The sequence below is a fragment of the Poecilia formosa genome, unplaced genomic scaffold (genome assembly GCF_000485575.1).
Source record: "Poecilia formosa unplaced genomic scaffold, Poecilia_formosa-5.1.2 Scaffold277, whole genome shotgun sequence".
Classification (NCBI taxonomy): domain Eukaryota; kingdom Metazoa; phylum Chordata; class Actinopteri; order Cyprinodontiformes; family Poeciliidae; genus Poecilia; species Poecilia formosa.
Window position 1 is genome coordinate 809,000 of NW_006800216.1, and position 17,919 is coordinate 826,918.

General features: G+C 38.2%; 1 protein-coding gene across 2 annotated transcripts in view; it reads right to left on the reverse strand.

The window, feature by feature from the left end:
• Positions 1-5,842: 5,842 nt before the first annotated feature.
• LOC103151302 (NXPE family member 3-like) overlaps positions 5,843-17,919 on the reverse strand; it is a 15,750-nt gene continuing 3,673 nt past the window's right edge. Inside the window, exons 1-8 of one of the 2 annotated variants that reach the window (XM_016681308.1) lie at positions 16,599-16,860; positions 15,514-15,672; positions 12,915-13,373; positions 11,279-11,574; positions 7,425-7,495; positions 7,074-7,106; positions 6,721-6,909; positions 5,843-6,649 (exon numbers count right to left, since the gene is read on the reverse strand). In XM_016681308.1, coding sequence (XP_016536794.1) covers positions 6,102-6,649; positions 6,721-6,909; positions 7,074-7,106; positions 7,425-7,495; positions 11,279-11,574; positions 12,915-13,373; positions 15,514-15,672; positions 16,599-16,673 — 1,830 coding nt within the window. In that variant the 5' untranslated portion in view covers positions 16,674-16,860 and the 3' untranslated portion in view covers positions 5,843-6,101. Of the gene's footprint in view, positions 6,650-6,720; positions 6,910-7,073; positions 7,107-7,424; positions 7,496-11,278; positions 11,575-12,914; positions 13,374-15,513; positions 15,673-16,598; positions 16,861-17,919 lie in introns of those variants that run through there. The other variant, XM_007571285.2, reaches the window with a different exon arrangement.

Here is a 17,919-nt window from a genome sequence, read left to right on the forward strand (position 1 = left end):
TGATGTAGACTGGAGAGAGTGTGAGCATGACAGAAAACTTTTACCTTGACTGAAATTAGGCAGAGAACACTCAAACAATCTCAAGAAGTCACCTCAAAAACCCTTAAATTTCAGAAGAAACAAAAGAGAGCAATTTTTGAGTCTTTTTTTGATTTACCTTTGTTTTAGTTTCCATCGTCGTCCTCACTTTGTCATGTTCACAGAGGTGTATGGAAATCAGCGTGTGTGTGTCTGTGTGTGTGTCCTAACAGGGTGTGACCAGCTCTTTCAGCAACAGCCTGTCAGCGTATCAGGCAGAGCCTCAAAACAAGAAGTTCTGCTGTCAGAATGGTTTTACCTTCTGATTTACATTCCTTGAGTTCTGAACCTTATCCATGTTCCCTCTCCTTTGGGGAAACCTATCCCCCCTGCTCATTCCTTGGACTATGGTAACTTGTCCAAGGAATTAGACAGGTTACATCTGTGTCATTCCTCAGCAACTCATCTGGTTGGTAAGGCCACCAAAAGAAGGTCTTACCAACCATGTTTTGGTGAGACCTTCCTCTTTGAATCTCATCACTTTACATTCCTTGAGTTCTGAACCTTATCCAATATCCTGCTCACCTTCCTGAAACTTTCTGTCCAAACTCTTTCTTTACAACTCACTGCTCAATAACTTTCCGAAGTAAAATCATCCTGGATAAAAAAAAAAAAAGATTTTTCTTTCATCCAGTCTTCCAGTATACTATTTTCAAAAAGGTTCTTTCCTCTGGCGTTCTTAGGGCTAGGGTAAGGCAGGGCTGTGCAGAGACCACTAAAGGGGCAGGTGCTCAACAAAAAAAGGCACATCTTACCACATTCTGGGACAGAATATTAACTTTTACCTTTTAGTGGGCTGTAATCTATAAAAAAAGAGCTGCCTGTTTGCTACACATCCAGTGGAGATGAAGATGGTTCATTCAGGAAAGCAGAGCTGCATCAAACTTTAATGTGGAACTGCAGAAAAAAGGGGAAAAAAAAACAAAACAAAAGCAAACATTTAATTGTTAATGTATGTCACCTTGAGAAAAGCCTACTGAGTTTTGCTTAAAAAAAACTTTTTTTAAAATTAAAATCACACATTTTTGTCTCATGAAGTGAAAAAATTATTTGCAAAACAAACTTATTTGCGCTTGTCATGAATCTTTTCTTGTTATTTTAAGTATTTGATTGTGACTCAAAGTTTTGCTTGTGATTCTCACAAGACATCGTGGGCAGGGCCTAAAATCGCAACAAAAGATTTCTGATGTGTGCAAATAAAAGTTTATGTTTAGCAAATAACTTTTTAAGTTCACAAGACAAAAATGAGTTAATTTAAAAAAAGGTTTTTTAAACAAAACTTTTTGTTTTAAAAAAAAAAACAAAAAACAAATCATTACAATTCCAAAAGTTTTGATTACAATTTTATTGTATTTAACTGCATACTCTGTGAACCAGACCCTGCGGTAAGGTTTAGGCTGTAGAAATGAATGGAAGTCAATGGAACGTTCCCACAAAAATAGCCATGCAAACGTGTGTGTGTGTGTGTGCGTGTGTGTGTGTGTGTTTTGTAAGCAAAATTATAAGGCTGTCGGGTTTTGGTCTGAGAGGTTGGACTAATTAGCGCTTGGAACTGATCCATATTAGTTTTTATATTAGCTTTCATATTAGTTATATTATTAGTTTCTGCCTTTATTTCCCTTTGCCCAAACGTAGATCACCATGAACCATCTTTGACATCATTAACTTGTATGTCAAATACAACATTCCTCTATAGAGGCAACTGCTACAGTCGTTTCTGTTTTCTATGACTATCTAATATTTTTGTTGGTGGTGGTTTTTCTACACAGCAGGCAATGTGTAAAAGACTCAAACGCTCCAACAGACATGTCTCTCTGCCTATTTTTACTGTTTCCAACTGATAAGAACAAAACAAAAACACATTACTGAATGATTTGTCTTCTTAAGATCATTTTAAGAAATTCTGTAGCAATGAACCAGATTTTAAGAAATAAATATATTATGTCAATTAACTCTATTTTTTGTTGTTGTTGGATCACTTGTTCTCTTTTTTCAGTGTGGCAAACCATTGCTAACACTATAGCTAAGAATTCCAGGCACGTCTGGTTCTTTTTATTGGATCTGCTGATTAAACTGGTTGATGGGATCTCAGACTTTATCTTGTACTAAATTATTCTGATGATAATGCAGCAACATGTTAACTACTGAAATTTTCACTTTTGGTTCATCATTGATTTTTGTTACAGTGGACTGGTTTAGCTCCACCGCTTCATGTTTTAACAAGGGATAATAAAGGAAGTGTGAATAATAATTAAACCTGTAGCTACAGCCCAATATGGTAGGAGGACAAGATAAGGTTGTAAAACCAGGGATGGTGTTATGAGCTTTGACACTTAAGGATGGCTCAGGAAACAAGTGACCATTCTCTTCCTGAACCCGTGGAAACTTGTTGAACCCAACAAACTTTTATACACTCCTCCCCTTTATACGCTTGCACTCTTTCTCTGAATGAGCCGAGGACAACATGGTGGTACTTCCTGTACAGAAGTCCTTTAACAAAAAACTTTTGAGGAGTTTATGGTTGTTGAAAAAGATCAACAAATGACAAGGATGATGATTCTGTTGTTTGGCATTTGGAACATTGTTCGGAGAAAAATTAATAAAACGTTTACAGTGGTTTAGATATTTTCATCACGATTACAACACTGAAAAATATCTGTATGTTTAACAGCAATAAGCAGTCAAATTGTGACAGGAAATATTAGCTAAATGTAAAGCAATAAAAAACTGTTGAAGTTACCGTGAAGAAATTAAATCAGTGAAAACAATCATTTGTTTGTTTTATGTTTGTACATTCATTTTATATAAGTTGTTTTCATGTTAATTTTAAAACATTTTTAGCCCTAAAATCAACAATAGCAAAGCCATCAGGGCCAGCCCAATGTATAAGCAAACTAAGCTGCCGCTTGGGGCCCCCTCAGTGGAGCTGATATTTTTTTTGTTGTAATAATTTCTATGTCATTATGATAACAAAAACACATAATTTCACTATGAAGTGTTTTGTTTTTACAATAATATATATTTGATGATGTATGTAGAAATCATTATTTTATGGACAAAAAGAAAAAAAAATGCTTTTTGGGGTCCCTGGTGGCCGCTGTCGGTCATGAACGCTTTGCCGGTAATTTGAGCTACTGTGCAATGTGCAGAGAGCATCCAAACGTCCAAAGCTCCGGTAGAAGATAAGTTAGCAAAACAATGTCTCAAAAAATACTTATCCTTCAGGGACGGAGAAAAGAGGAAGAATAGAAAAAGCCAAGATAAAAGTTTGTTTTAATGCAAGCTGATGAAGCTGAAAACATCTGTAGCTTGGGTTTTAAAGCTCAAAGAACTTCATATGCAGCTGTCTCAGAAAAGAAGAGTTTTCTACCATAATACATCAGTCTGCAAAAGATACAAACACCAAAAAGCAAAGGGTGTCGCAAAAAATGCAGCAGTTTAAAACTATGCTGAAAACCCAGTGTTTGACATCTGCAGATATGACTAAAGCAGCGCATTTCATTACAACATGACAGGTATGAGCCATAGAACAGCTCACTTAGAGCTGACAGGGGCCGTCTCTGAAGACGGCCAGCTGTACGGACTTGGTCCAGTGGTTGATAATGGAATCCTCAGAGAGGGTGGACGTCTCAGAGGAGCTGCTGTGCCATCTGGGGCTGGACATCCAGTTGCTCTGTGTAAAGCCATGCATGTGACATGAATTCTGTGTTACATTCACCATTTGCTTGGTCCAGCAGGAAGAAACCAAATGTTATCCAGACTACGTCAAAGATGCTGGATAATCAGTGCAATCTCTGCTACCACAAAGATCCTGTCTGTCTGTTTGACCTGGAGAAGAAACAAAGGGAAGCCTGTGGAACGAAAAATATCCAACCTCACATCAAATCACATCCTGATGTTAAAAAGTAAACCTGTTCTGCCACCTGGACCATTTCAGAAAAGAGAGCTGTACCTCAGGCGCAGATGGAAGCAAGTACAGTACAGGTGCTGGTCATAAAATTAGAATATTGTGATAAAGTTCATTATTTTCCATAATGTCATGATAAAAATTAAATTGTCATATATTTTAGATTCATTGCACACCAACTGAAATATTTCAGGTCTTTTATTGTTTTAATTTTGATGATTTTGGCAAACAGCTCATGAAAACCCAAAATCCCTGTCTCAAAAAATTAGAATATTATGAAAAGGTTCTCTGAACGAGCAATAAAAATAATCATCTGAATCAACAAAGTAACTCTAAACACCTGAAAAAGATTCCTGAGGCCTTTAAAAACTCCCAGCCTGGTTCATTACTCAAAACCGCAATCATGGGTCAGATTGCTGACCTGACTGCTGTCCAGAAGGCCATCACTGACATCCTCAAGCAAGAGGGTGAGAAACAGAAAGAAATTTCTGAACGAATCGGCTGTTTGCAGAGTGTTATATCAAGGCACCTCAGTGGGAAGTCAGTAGGAAGGAAAAAGTGTGGCAGAAAACGCTACACAACGAGAAGAGGTGACCGGACCCTGAGGAAGATTGTGGAGAAGGGCCACAACCTTTGGGCAAATCAATGGGCTGGAAAGCCTCATTACTTCATGGGGCTTCATTTGGCAATTGCTGCTTAACTATAGGCAAGAGCTGATAAAGGTGAGGGTACAAGACCAGTCCAGCAAGCAAAAACACTCAGGAATAGTTAACGGAGAGGTCAGGAGCGCATGTTTACCTCACTAGGTGAGAAAGCCAACTGATATCTTCCTCCTTGAACTGCTTCTCTGTTAAGCTGCGTCTAATTGGAAGTTACACACAAACACACCCACTGTCCTACACACAAGCCTGCAGACACAACATGACCAGTAAAAGTCCTGCACTTTAAGTCTTGTGTCTTAATCAAGTCCTCTGACCAAATATGTAAGTTAATCACATAATCATAATTGATTCATAGAATTTATATAGTTTTGTTGAAAGGTGGGGCTAAAATTCTAAGTCATTAACAAAATTTGTGCTGATGTTTTCCAGTAAAAATGTACCAAAACTAATGAAAGCCTGTAAAATGAGAATATAATAAACACAATATCAATAAGAAAAAGTAACTGGTCTATTTTGCTAATTTAGTTATCTGTTAAATAACTGGAATACTTGTTTTTACAATCTTTCGAGAGAAATGTCATATCAATAAAGAACAAATCATTGATACAACTGTATTAATATAGAAATTTGATTATAGCAGTTTGAATGCACTGACTTTGCAATGCAGGCTAAAACATGGTACTGGACCTATACACATAATACTCAGAGAGAATCATTCTATTGTAGTAATGGAAATAATGTCACTAGTGCTAAGTGTGCAGATTACACTAATAACTATGCAATTCAATGTTTTTTTTAATTCAGCATGCAAAAAATAAACAGATAAAAATGTCTTTATTGTTAAGGTAACATTAGCTACACAACTCACTATATTAACTTTGACTCAATTTTTTTGAGTAATTTAAATATCAAATGTTTATCTCCATGTTACCTCCATGTCTTCAGTTTTCACATGATTGACTTTCAGAACTGTGTTGCTGTTGATCACCATGTAATTTGAGTAATTTCTTGAAAAACACCACACACAGAACATAACTGATAAGATCTAAGCTAGCATAGCGAGCATACCTGAGCATATTAATGCAGAGCTCTACATTGATTTACATCAGAATGCATTAAGTTATGAAAAAGTCTTAGAGACAACAGGCCTGAGAAAAGACATTTGAGGCAAAATTGGATGTTTACTGTTAGGAGATTAGATAGGGTTCTGTTTTTTTATTGAATATTTAATGGAATGAAAGCTTTAATACATCACGAAATGTCCTTACATTTTCCCATAAAACACCAACCCTGCATCTGCTTCTTTTTCTATTTGTTAATATTTTTTCCCCTCTTCCGTACAGCTGGATTAGTTTGTGTCAAAAATCAAACTGTGAGAATGTGCTACCAATCACCAATAGTTACCAGACCACCCAGATCTACAGCCTTCTGCTTCTTCCATGTTTCTTTAAAATTCACCTCTGGGGACATATGTGGGACAAAATAACATCTATCATATTCTTAATTATGGGTTGTGGTGGGTGGAGGTCATGTGGAAGGTAGTGGGCCTGGGTCATCTCCCAGGCATCCAGCAGTTTGACATTCACTTCTTTGAATATTGCTCTGAGTATCTTGTCTCGCTGCAATGCGTAGTAATCGTCAGTGGTCAGCGACTCACGTAGCGTCAACCTTTTGGGATTACCAGTCCTGATGACAACCAGAGTATCTGGAGCTCTGGTCAACAACCGCACTACTGCCCTCCTTATGCTCAGCAGACGTCGGATGTAGACCTCCACAGGGTAAACGCCAAAGTGTGCCCAGACGCCAAAAATGACTACAGTGTTTGCGCCTCCAACCACACTGTCCAGTTCGTTGGCAACAAAGTGGAACTGACTGACCGGCAACGTATAAGCACGGAGCGGAGGGCCATGGCAGCGGAACGTCAATAAAATGTTGTTTTTATAATCCAAGGCCATTAGGGGTCCGGTTTGTGGGGGGGTTTTCAGGTCAAACTTCTTGAGATCTGAAAGTGTAACAGAGAACTCATCAGAAAGAACCAATTCAAATTGTCAGACATTTCTACTGAGTATCTACCTGGAACTTTAGCAATTAAGAATTCAAACCACTGCCTGACGGTGGAGTCTCCATACAGATGGAGAACCTTCCCTTTCAGACACTGGCTGATTGCTGTGGCGTTGTTAAACTGATGAACTGAGGTGCCGTCTAGTGCTCGCCATGCACCCTGGTAGTAATAACCAGCAGGATTAGCTCTCATGGCTTCTCCTAGATGAGGGGAGATTCAGAAGAAGATCCAAAAAAGAAAAGAAAACCAAAAAGACGTTACGATCACTGAAGACTCAAAAAAGTGAATACCAGTATTACTTTACAAAAACACCTTTGTGGATATTAATACATTTATAACCCAATTATACTAGCAGCAACTTTACCTGACATGTTAACAGGGACTGTTTCATTGAGAACTGGAAGAAAAAAACAAAGTGATTGTGTATTCTGACAGTAACTTGAGCAGAAAAAACAGCTGTTCTAAATCAGCCTTTTACGGGTTATTCAACAAATATGCATGTCTTTGTAAATACATGCATTATGTTTGATGCAACTACATTTGACTCATTTTTATATACCTGAAATAAAGTCCAAACTGATCAGGTAAATTATAAAATGCCAGTGGACAAAGTTGTCTGAGAAAGCCACACAGAATAACTGCTTACATGTTTTCATCTCTTTCAGGCAATCAATAATTCATTGTAACACATTTATGACAATATAGCAACTTTTACCTTTTAGTTTTGGTAAAATGCTGATTCTGGAAGGTTCTGAAGACTGAATGGAAGTTTTCAGGTTGACACCACTATAATAAGAGCAAAGAAAATGAGATAAACACTGTCAATTGAAAGTGAAAAGCATTTTTTGTTTTTACTTCTGAAATGCAGTCTTAAGCAATGTAACGTTTCCTTTACTTTCATTCAGTGTGATTCAGGTCAGTCATAACGGATTTCGGCAAAATCCAAAATTCCACAAGGAAACATAGTAAACAGGTACTAGAGGATCTCAAACCCATTTAAATAGACATTGCTTTTATTATGCTAGATATGAAGCACATGCCACACAAAGTGGTAAAAGACAAAAAAGGAAATAATCCGAAACCAAAATCAAAGAAGCTGAAGTCCAAATGGTGACGTTAATACTCGTGAATATCATCAGTGCAAAAGGTTGAGAGGTTTCTGGAGATTGTGTGCTAAAAACACAAGCCTATGGATGACTTATGAGGTGGTGCAATAAATTTGTGGCACAACCTTTCGTATGGTTTTACTTCATGTTTTCAAATTGCCTTTTTTGTTAGACGTCCTCCATGTAAAATCCAAGCCACTGTCGGATTATTGATCCAGCGTTGTTTCTATAGGTACTTGAATAGTTGATCTTGAATAGTTGATCAGATCAACTATTCAAGATTTTCGGTCATCCTCTTAAGCTACTGTTGAGAAAAGTCGAGCTCAGCCCACTTCCCCATGCTGGAGATTTTAGTTTAATAATAACAATGAATAAAGTTATCTTTAAAACTGATTATACAGGTGACATCAAGACCCAACAGTAGAGTCAGATGGTAATAAAATCAATCTGGTTATGTGTGTTGTTATTGTGTCCTGCAAACTTTGCTTTAATTCTACTTTTTTCTATTTAATCATAAAAAATCAGTCAGGCAGAAAGAGAGTCATGAAACAGGAAGAGCAGGTTTCCTGAAGAAAGAGGAAGTTTCCAGCCTGCAGTGAATAGAAATAGTTCAGGTTGCTCATTTCGGAGCATTAAAGGTTTAAAGAATAAAATCTAAACATTTTGAGGAATTGGATAAAACCCAGAGTAAAATACTTAAATTAATAATGATAACTTATAATTAAGCCAATAATTAATATTGGTTTAACCAGTGGTTGATGTTGGTTTGATTATAAGAATATTAGATAGACCAGATTATTGATTTTACTTGTTTGATTATTTCTGTTACTGATTTAAGCTGTACTGACCCTTGCAAAACTGCCTTACTAATAAAATAATTAGCATCAAGAAAATCTAAAAGATGTTGGGGACATTCAGTTAATGAGTCACCTTAAAGTTCTTTGATGGTTGTAAAATAGCTATGAAGTTTGATTCAGGGAGGAGAAAGTGGAAAATGTTTTATAGGTTGCTTTTAGCCAAAACTAAAACAACACCCTTGGGACTCGCCCGAATCACTAAAACCTACCTGGTTCAGTAACAAGTGCAAGTTGTAATAAAAAGAAAGAGCGACCGGTAACAGGTGTGCTCTGTGGAACTAGCTGATTGCGGGCTGCTCAATCTGGCTAGTTCACAGGGTGAAAAAGGGTGGGACATCTGGAGGCAAAGGTCGTCAGAAACCAGGCTAGTCTTTCTCGCGCCCAGCTTAAACAGAATGTCCTCTATATTCTCATCTGTAGTAATACTCCGGAGTTAGAGGCTTCTCGGACCCGTTAGACGGAGAGCTGGGAGCAACATCTCCCTCCTCTCAGAAGGGGAAGTAGAGAGAGAGAGAGAGAAGGGGGGGGGTGTTGCGCAACAACTAAGCTAGATTTATAGCTAACGTGTTGGGCACCTCTGAATTTTTGTAACTCGGGGCGGATCGCACACGCCACCATAGATCATGTGGGACACTGTTAACACGAACTGGGTGATTTGGAAGGTGCGCTAGCAGAGCAGAGAACCTTTGCACTGGCATTTATGAGAATACGGCTCCAACATTCACTTTAACTATGAACGCCTCAACGCTGTCTTCGCTCAGGCGTGCTCAATGCGAACTTTCAAAAACGCTATTAACTCATCCTTGCACCTGAAACTCTCGCTGTCATCAAGTTTTTTCTCCGTGCAGCCTGTGGGGCAGAACATTTTCAGGTTGGGAGAGAGGATGGACTAGTGACGCATTCGTAACGTGTTGGATAAACAACTCTTAGTGAGTTAGATGCCAAAAGTTTATTATCTGAATGACTATTTATACTCGATGGTTGCAATAGAGCCATTTTAACCATGGTGAATCGAAAAACTTGTGATAATGGAATACTTGATATATCGACCAACCCTACTTCGACAGGAGTCTACGACAGAAATGTCACCTCCAAACTTCGACATGTATTGCTAGGCACTGCTCTATTGAGTTACCAAAGAGCATCAAATACTTCATCAGAACTACCTAAGCCATATTAAGTTTGAGACGAGGTCCAGAATTTAGTTTTACATGTCTTCTTTCAGAGTGCTTATAGCCCCCTGGCAGTAAGATACTAGAGTGTCTCTGTCCAGATTACTAACAGAAAATTGAAATGCAGTGGTCTAAATTCAAACCTGTCTAACGCAACCTCAAACTGAATTGTTATCTACTACGAGTCACTTGATCTGGCTCTGCTGAATATCAGCAAAAGGAGTTTCAGTTCATGACTTCATCACTGAGCATAATGTTGATGTTATGTTTCTGACAGAAACATGGTTGTATGATGGAAATGAAGCACATGTAGTAATTGAAACAGTGCTTCCTAATTACAATTTCTAAAGTAAAAATAGAAAACATAGGAAGGGGAGAGCTTGTTACAATATGATTCACTGGATGGTAAAAAGGTTTTGACTCTTGAGTATTTGGAATTTGAGATAAAAGGCCGTAAACGAGCTCTGACACTAACTTTATACAAAACCCCAAAATATGTGGACATTTTTTTTAATGAGTTCAGTGAAGTTGTGTCAGTTATATGCATTGATTATGACTGCTTAATATTTGTGGGAGACTTCAACATTCATGAAAAACCTGAAGAAAGAGGTGCTAAAAAACTGTATGATGTACTTGAAAACTTTCGTCAGATCCTACATTTTAAATAACCAACACACAACGACACAATCTGGATTTCATTATCAATAAGGGTGGGAATATTTCCAAGGTCTCTGTAATCGATGTCGCCCTGACTGATCATTTCTCTTTTATCTTTAAAAGTACAATCTCCACTGACTCACTTAGAAAAACAACGCAGTAGCAACTTTTTATCAAATTTATGCTTCCATCTCACTTCCCTGCTGTAATTCAGTAGATGAGCTGGTAGATAACATCTATTCTACAATTTCAGACATAACTGATTCCATTGCCAGTGGGGTGCCAGTTGTCTATTTTGCTCTCTGGGGGAAGGCTTGTTCTCCCACCTGTGGCCGTAAACCCTTGATCTAGACACTAGACAAACAGTAGTCTCTTGATCACAAATCCAAGATAAACACCCGACATTTTGAAAACAGATGAGTATATATTCTCACACTGTCTATGAATGTTTATTTCAGATCCGGTTCTCTGGGTTGGCAAAATAATAGTTTGTAGGTCACATCTTAGCTATGAAAACCTGAACTAGATATGACTCAATGTCATCAAGATATATTGTTGTATTAATGTAGTTTTAAACAAACAAAAACACCTGGAAGTTTAAAAGATGTCAGTTTATTGAAGTTGATATGTATTGCTTTTAGACTGAAAAAGTCAACTTCCCCAAAGTCTCATGATGGACTTATTCACACACTGCCCTAAGATATCTTAACACAAGAGTTTGAACATGATTTCGAGCAACCATAAAACAGTTGAATATGAGATAAGCATTAAAATTACCTTTGAAAGAGCTTGGCCTCCTTGGCTGTTGGTTGTGGCACATAACCTTTGAAAGCGTGGGTGATCCTGTGTTCACATTTGAGGGTCTTTGGCTTGTAGCAGAACCAGGGCTCCCGGGTTCGGGTGTCAGTGAAGTTGCACAGCTGCTCTGGAGGTGCCTTAAGGCACACGTTACAATTGGTAGCTTCAGTAACTGAGCCTGAATGGAAGAGGCTTTGAAAGAAAATTCTGCCAGGCTCTTCCTGGTTGACTCTGTCCAGGACTGTGACTGCCTCACTGGAGTGGACCAGGGTCACCTTTGGGAAAACAACAAGAGTTCTCACAAAAAAGTCTTGTGAAGTAAGATTTGAGCATTTGCAAAACCCCAAAAGTCCACATTTTTATTTGTGTAAGAAAGATAGATGTGTGAATTCAAATCTGTGGAGCGGGACGTCCGAGTTGTGAAGCAGAGGAGCTCTGTGCGCCGGGCTCTAACACCAAACGCAGGGCCGTAACACACAACCTGTACGATGGGGCGGGAGGCGGGGGTCTAAAATCCTATTTATGGTTTTCCAGACAATACTGGAACACACAAAACACGCACAGATGACTAAAGTTTGTTTTGTACTGTTGTAACTATTAAACAATCTCCCCCAATGTGTCTCCACCGTATAAGTGGAGACACATTATTGATATTACCATTATAAAATAACTTGCAATTAAGTATTGGCAAAGACCAATGTAATTTTCACAGGTGGCAGAGCATTGTTGTTAGCAGCTGCTGAAAGTAACTAAAAAAGTTAATTTTAATGTAACTTAGTTACTTTCCAAATCAAGTAATCAGTAATCTAACTAAGTTACTGTTTCGAGGAGTAATCAGTAATCCAAGTTACTTTTTCAAAGTATCTATGCCATCACTGCTCTTCACACAGTGTGCCTCAGCATCAACTTATACCAGTAAATGTACATTGTACTAGGCTTTGTGGCAGAGTTGCTTTTGTTCTAATCACTTCCATTTTGTTATAATAGCAATATCAGCTGACTGTTGAATATTTAGTAACAAGGAAATTTCCTGACAGGACTTACTGCACAGGTCATATTCCATCATGGCGGAAATCACTGAGTTCCTGAGAAGCTCAAATGTTTGTAGAAGCAGTCTTTGCAGAGGTGATGGAATATATACTTTACACTTTTGACTCCAAAAAAAAAATCATTTGGACATAGAATTCAATGATTTGTTACAAAACAAGTGGAGAGCAATATTGTGTATTGTTCTCCACTTGTGTTGTGGAGAAAAAAAATGAGTTGAAAAACTTTGTGTTCATCTTGGGACTTTGTAGGTTATTTGGCTATGTATTAATTGGAGCTCTGTTTTACTTTAGTCGTCTGGTTACTCTAGTGTGCCACGTAGTCTTCGCTTCCTGGTGTTTCTGAGTCATTCCTGTTGAGTTTGTTTTATGTGTTTTATTAGGTTTTCTGTTTTAGCTCAACCTTAGTAAATGTTTTCCTGTATCTTGTTTTGCATTGTTTATGAATCATTGACCTTCCTGAATTATCCATAACTCTCTGCTCTTTCCAGCTGCTTTATAATTTCCTAATGTACCTCAGATACCTAAGGAGTGTACTCTCCAGGAATCAAGAAAAGCTTTAGTCTTACCTCAACCTGTGCGCTTCCTTCCCAGAGTAAAGGGAAAACAGCTGTGTAGGAACCATTGTGATGATCAAAGACTTTCCCCACCACACCTGCATGAACAGTTGGGTTGTGCAGCCGAGCAAATACGACGTCACCACCAGATTTCTTGGGACGTCCATTGAAGTCATTAATTTTTATCAAGACCTCCAGCTGATCACCAACGTGCCAACTTCCCCCTCCGTCACGTGGAAGGATGGTGAAAGTGCTGTGAGCAGCATGACTGGTGTCAGTCAGAGAGAAGTTATCTGGGACAGATGGTGTTTCAGGCCAGGTGATGTAGTTCTTTAAAAATTCTAACTCAAGAGCGTCTTCAGGTAACACAGAGTGGAAGGAGCAGAAACTGGTTGGCTTAGGAGGCTCAGTGGGACCTTTCAGAGTTCTGGTGGTGGGAATCAGAGCCTCAGTGGTGGGAACTTTCTTCAGCTAGAGAATAAAGTTTAGAGATTGAATAAATCATGGTTTCTATACAAATTACTGAATAATTAATAACTTCCTAAAATACTGTATATTAACATTTCCATGATTTTATATATTGAGGTGACCCTGTATTAGCATAAAACTAAGACTGAATATTTTGTTTGAAAACACAAAAATTCCTTCTTTTTCCCATCTGGGTTTTGATACTTTTCATGAATGTATCTCAGGTAGTTAAAACAGGTCCAGAGGCTTTCCCAATAATTGTGAGTTATCAGTTAAAAAGCTCCCATAACTAAATGAACTAGGGCTGCAGCTACGATTATTATATTAATCGAATTTTCTATCTAAAGTTCTGACAAAAATAAAACATAATACAGTGTAGGGTTAATTTGGAAGTGTCATTAAGTGTGGGTGTGGTGGTGAGGCAGACGCAGGTAGACCCAGGTTGCTGCTCTGACTGTGTTGCTTTCTTAGCAAGTAACTTTACAGTCTGAATACTCCTGGCAAAAATATTCTTTGCCTAAATAATCAATGGATTAAATAATCCATTCAGTAATCAATGGATTGATTACTGAATTCTTCAGTAATCAATCCATCACGGTTAATCCAATTTATTGCTTCAGCCCTGAAATGAAATATTGTCTTTCTTGTCATATGTTATTCATTAAGATGATTGCAATAACTGCTATATTTATGGGGTGATGATGTTTATATGTAAAGTCCATTGGTTAGCTACCTTCGAAGGATTATCATGGTACTGGTAGGGTTGCCACCCGTCCCTTAAAATGCGGAATTGTCCCGTATTTGGCTGTTAAATGTTGCGTCCCGTATTGAACCGATTTTCTGCAAACGCCCGACAGACACGCCTATCATCACACACGTTGTTACCAAGTGTAACAATAATGACCAAAATGAAATAGGAAATATTAAGGTCAGCTAAATTCTCATTGCGGGAGCTAAAGGACCCCTGAACTCTACGGACCGACGCTGTTATCACGGTTGCCTAGAGACAGACACTACACAGCTGCAGTGAGCTGCTGTTATCCCGCCTCCTTAACCCGATTCTCTGTCCTTAGAAGCAAAACCTCTCGTAAAGATACAGACGTGAGAAGGAAGACGCAAATTGCAGGCTGAATAATGTTAGTGAGGATGAATACAGGGAAATTAAAAAAAATGTGTCCACTGTGGTGAGGAGAGGAACACAGCAGACCCTGATATGGTAACATTTTGCTAAGATTAAGTTTCTTATTGTGATTTTAATAGACTATTGGTTTGATTATTTGCTTATTTAATGTATAATAATATCACCCAAAATAATATAGATGATCATTTAAAGAACAAATCATTATTAATACACCAGACCCAGACCTGCAGCCATGGGCGGCAGGGTACCAAAGAAGTTATACTAAATAAATGTCTCATGTTGATACTGAGTGGTGGATTTTTTTTAACCTTCACAATTTTACTTTAACAATGAATTAAAAATTATAGAGCTGCATTTTTAGCTGCTGTATGGAGATAGGATCACACTTTCCATCTGCCAGGGATCTGCAACCTGGATCTGTGGAGACACAAGTGGGTCTTTGACTCACTTTTTACATCAAATGATGAAATATTGCTCTGGTTTTTATTTTTTAATTCTTTTTCAAGTGTTGCCATGGAAAAACACTGACTATCCTGGCCCCTGTGGTAAATCTGGTCTAGAATCAGCCTCCAAATCCAACTCCTTATTTATATAAATATTTTGGTAATACTCTGTAAAATATCAGAATGTTCACATAGCTTTTATACTTTTAGTTGTCTGAGGACACACTTTGAATATTAAATCAGGTGTTATGATCAGTTACTCAGTAGTTTACCAAATACTTTTTACACTTGTATTTGAAGTATACTACTTTGATTGGAGTACAGTTTTGGGGTCCTCTAACCATCCTCTATGTATGAATGGTTGCTCTATGGATCACTTTTTAAGGACAAAAAAACACTGCCATAAAATATTGTCTATCACTGTAGTGAACATCCCACCCCATGAGAGTTGGGCAACACGCACCGTGGTGGGCGTCCCTTATTTTGATTTCTGAAAATTTAATGTTTTCTGGTTTAATGAGTGGTGTCTTATGACTTTGTATTTTTTTTGTGTACTCACCTCTGCTAATTTAGCCACTATGTGATCAGCAATGTTGGGATTGCTAAACATGACCCATAAGACACAGAAAGCCAACAACAGGAAGATCCATCCGTACTTCAGAGAAAAACGTTTTCTTAAAGCCTGGCCTCCCAGTAGGAGTGATGACTCGATCTGGCTCTGTGTTAAAAGATGAAATCAAAAAAAGCACCCAGGTTAATGACTATCGATTTTAAAAATAATGCAGAGCTGAGTTACTGTTCGTGAGGTAGGTCAGCTTTTTGACTCAGGCTTATTGGAGCAGGAATTTATCTAAAAGTTGCAGGTTGGCAGCTCTGCATCTCTGCACTGCAGGGTGAAGCCATAATGCCGGCACTATTGTGGAAGTAAATAGATAAAGTTAGAGATGTTTGAGAATTTGCGTCCTTCTTTTACTTCCTCCATGAGTATCACTTTTGGGGGGAAATCTTTTTGTGAAACATCCACTCTCTGGCTGCATGATGGCACAGTTGTTACTGTTGTTCCCTTGTAACAAGAAGGTCCTGGGTTTGAATTCCAGCCTGGAGTCTTTCTACATGGAGTTTACATCTTCTCCCATTACATACATGGGTTTTCTCTTTCTTTCCCAAAGTCAAAAATCATACCAGTGAAGTAAATTGGTTACTTTAAATTGTCCTTAGGCATGAGTGTATGCATTTATAGTTGTGTGTCATGTTTGGAGATCGCTGGAGATAACCAGCAACACTTGACCCTGAAAGGATCAGCAGGTTTTGACAACGCCCACTCGGATTGGTCTATTTTGTCACTTTGAGAGAGCCAGTGGAACCTCTCAGGGTAATAAATCCCACAGACAGGATACAGCATACACCTGTTTGTTTCAGCCTTTGAACTTATCAAAATCTGAAGGACATCAAGGGCACTTTGGACTTTTACGACTGTGAAGAAAACACCTTATGAGGCCGATGTCAAATTGTTTGCAAAAATAGTGGAACATGCAAGCTATTAACATCTCTTGAACTGTAGTGTTTGACAAAAATTGGTTACACCCTGTGGCAATGAGTCCAAAGGACAGACAAACAAATGATTTAAAATGGTGAATTACAAACATTTGTTCCCTGGGAAGGTAAGAAATAAGAATACCATTGGGAATGTTTTTGTTTAGTTGCACATGTTGCTTTCATTATATTTTTCACCCTTGGAAGATGCCATTTTTTTTATCTGTGCAACCCATGCTGGGTTAATAACACTGTTCGGTTCATTCTGTACTGGAATCTACAGAGTAAACATAGAAAGGTTAACGTTACCTGAGTTGTTGATTATCATATTGCATTTGACCATTGTAAATTTAACGTCGCTGTAGGCTGTAATTAAACAATAAATAAATACAAAAAATAGTGAGGTGAGTTTGCATCACTTCATGTGGGAAAAATAATTTGTGATTTCTACATTCCCATCAATTTCAACGCGCTCCAGTTCAAATTGAACAGGTTTAGCGATGTTACTCGTTCTTGTTTTGGCTGGTGCAATCTGACCAAGCATACATCATTTACCCAGAATGCATTGCAGCATAAACAACATGGCGACAATATTTTACTTACATTTATAAAACCCAAACAGCCTACAGTATTTTTGTTGGATTGTCTTTATAATACAGTAAAAATATTAAATGCTGAAGAAACGCTAAATAGTTATGAAAATAACTATTACTGATGGTAGAGGGAAAAAATATATATACCCCTCTTCAGACTTTTTATAAATTTAGGTTTAAAATGAACATGTTTATTTGACTGGAAGTGATATTCCAACTAGAGTCCACAAATGTATGTAGAATATGTGTAGGGATCTGAAGATGGCAAGGAGAACTTTCAATCTCAGACTCATCATCAGTGATGGGAATAACTGCATTCAAAGCAAAGGTGTTAGTAAAGTCGATTTTTTTTTTTTCAGGAATCTAACTACTTACCCATTGTTACAATGCTGTTACTGCACACAGTCTAATTGGAGGAATGGAGCCTCTGGAGGGAAAGTTGGAGTCTTTTCTCTCTTGCTGTTGATGAAGGCGGACGCTTTTTTTCCTTTGCTCCCTCCCTGCTCTTGCCTGCCCTGCTTGCTCTGTTTTTGTCCTGTCTTTTTCTATATTTTTGAAGCCTTTCATTACACATCCTCCAAATCTACAAATTATGGATCTGGTCAACCGGTCTCTCAATGCAATTGATCAAATTTTCTCAATGAGAAGACTGAGCACAGCAGAGCCCTCTTGTCCTGCAGGGACACACCCGGCAGGATTCACCCTGGATTTATTCATGATAACAGGATTTCTGCTGTTTGGAGCAGATCGACAAATTTGTGATGGACTTGGCCGAACTAGCAAACACTCAGACTGTTGGTGTTGTCGAGAAAAGTCGAGCTCATCCCACTTCCCCATGC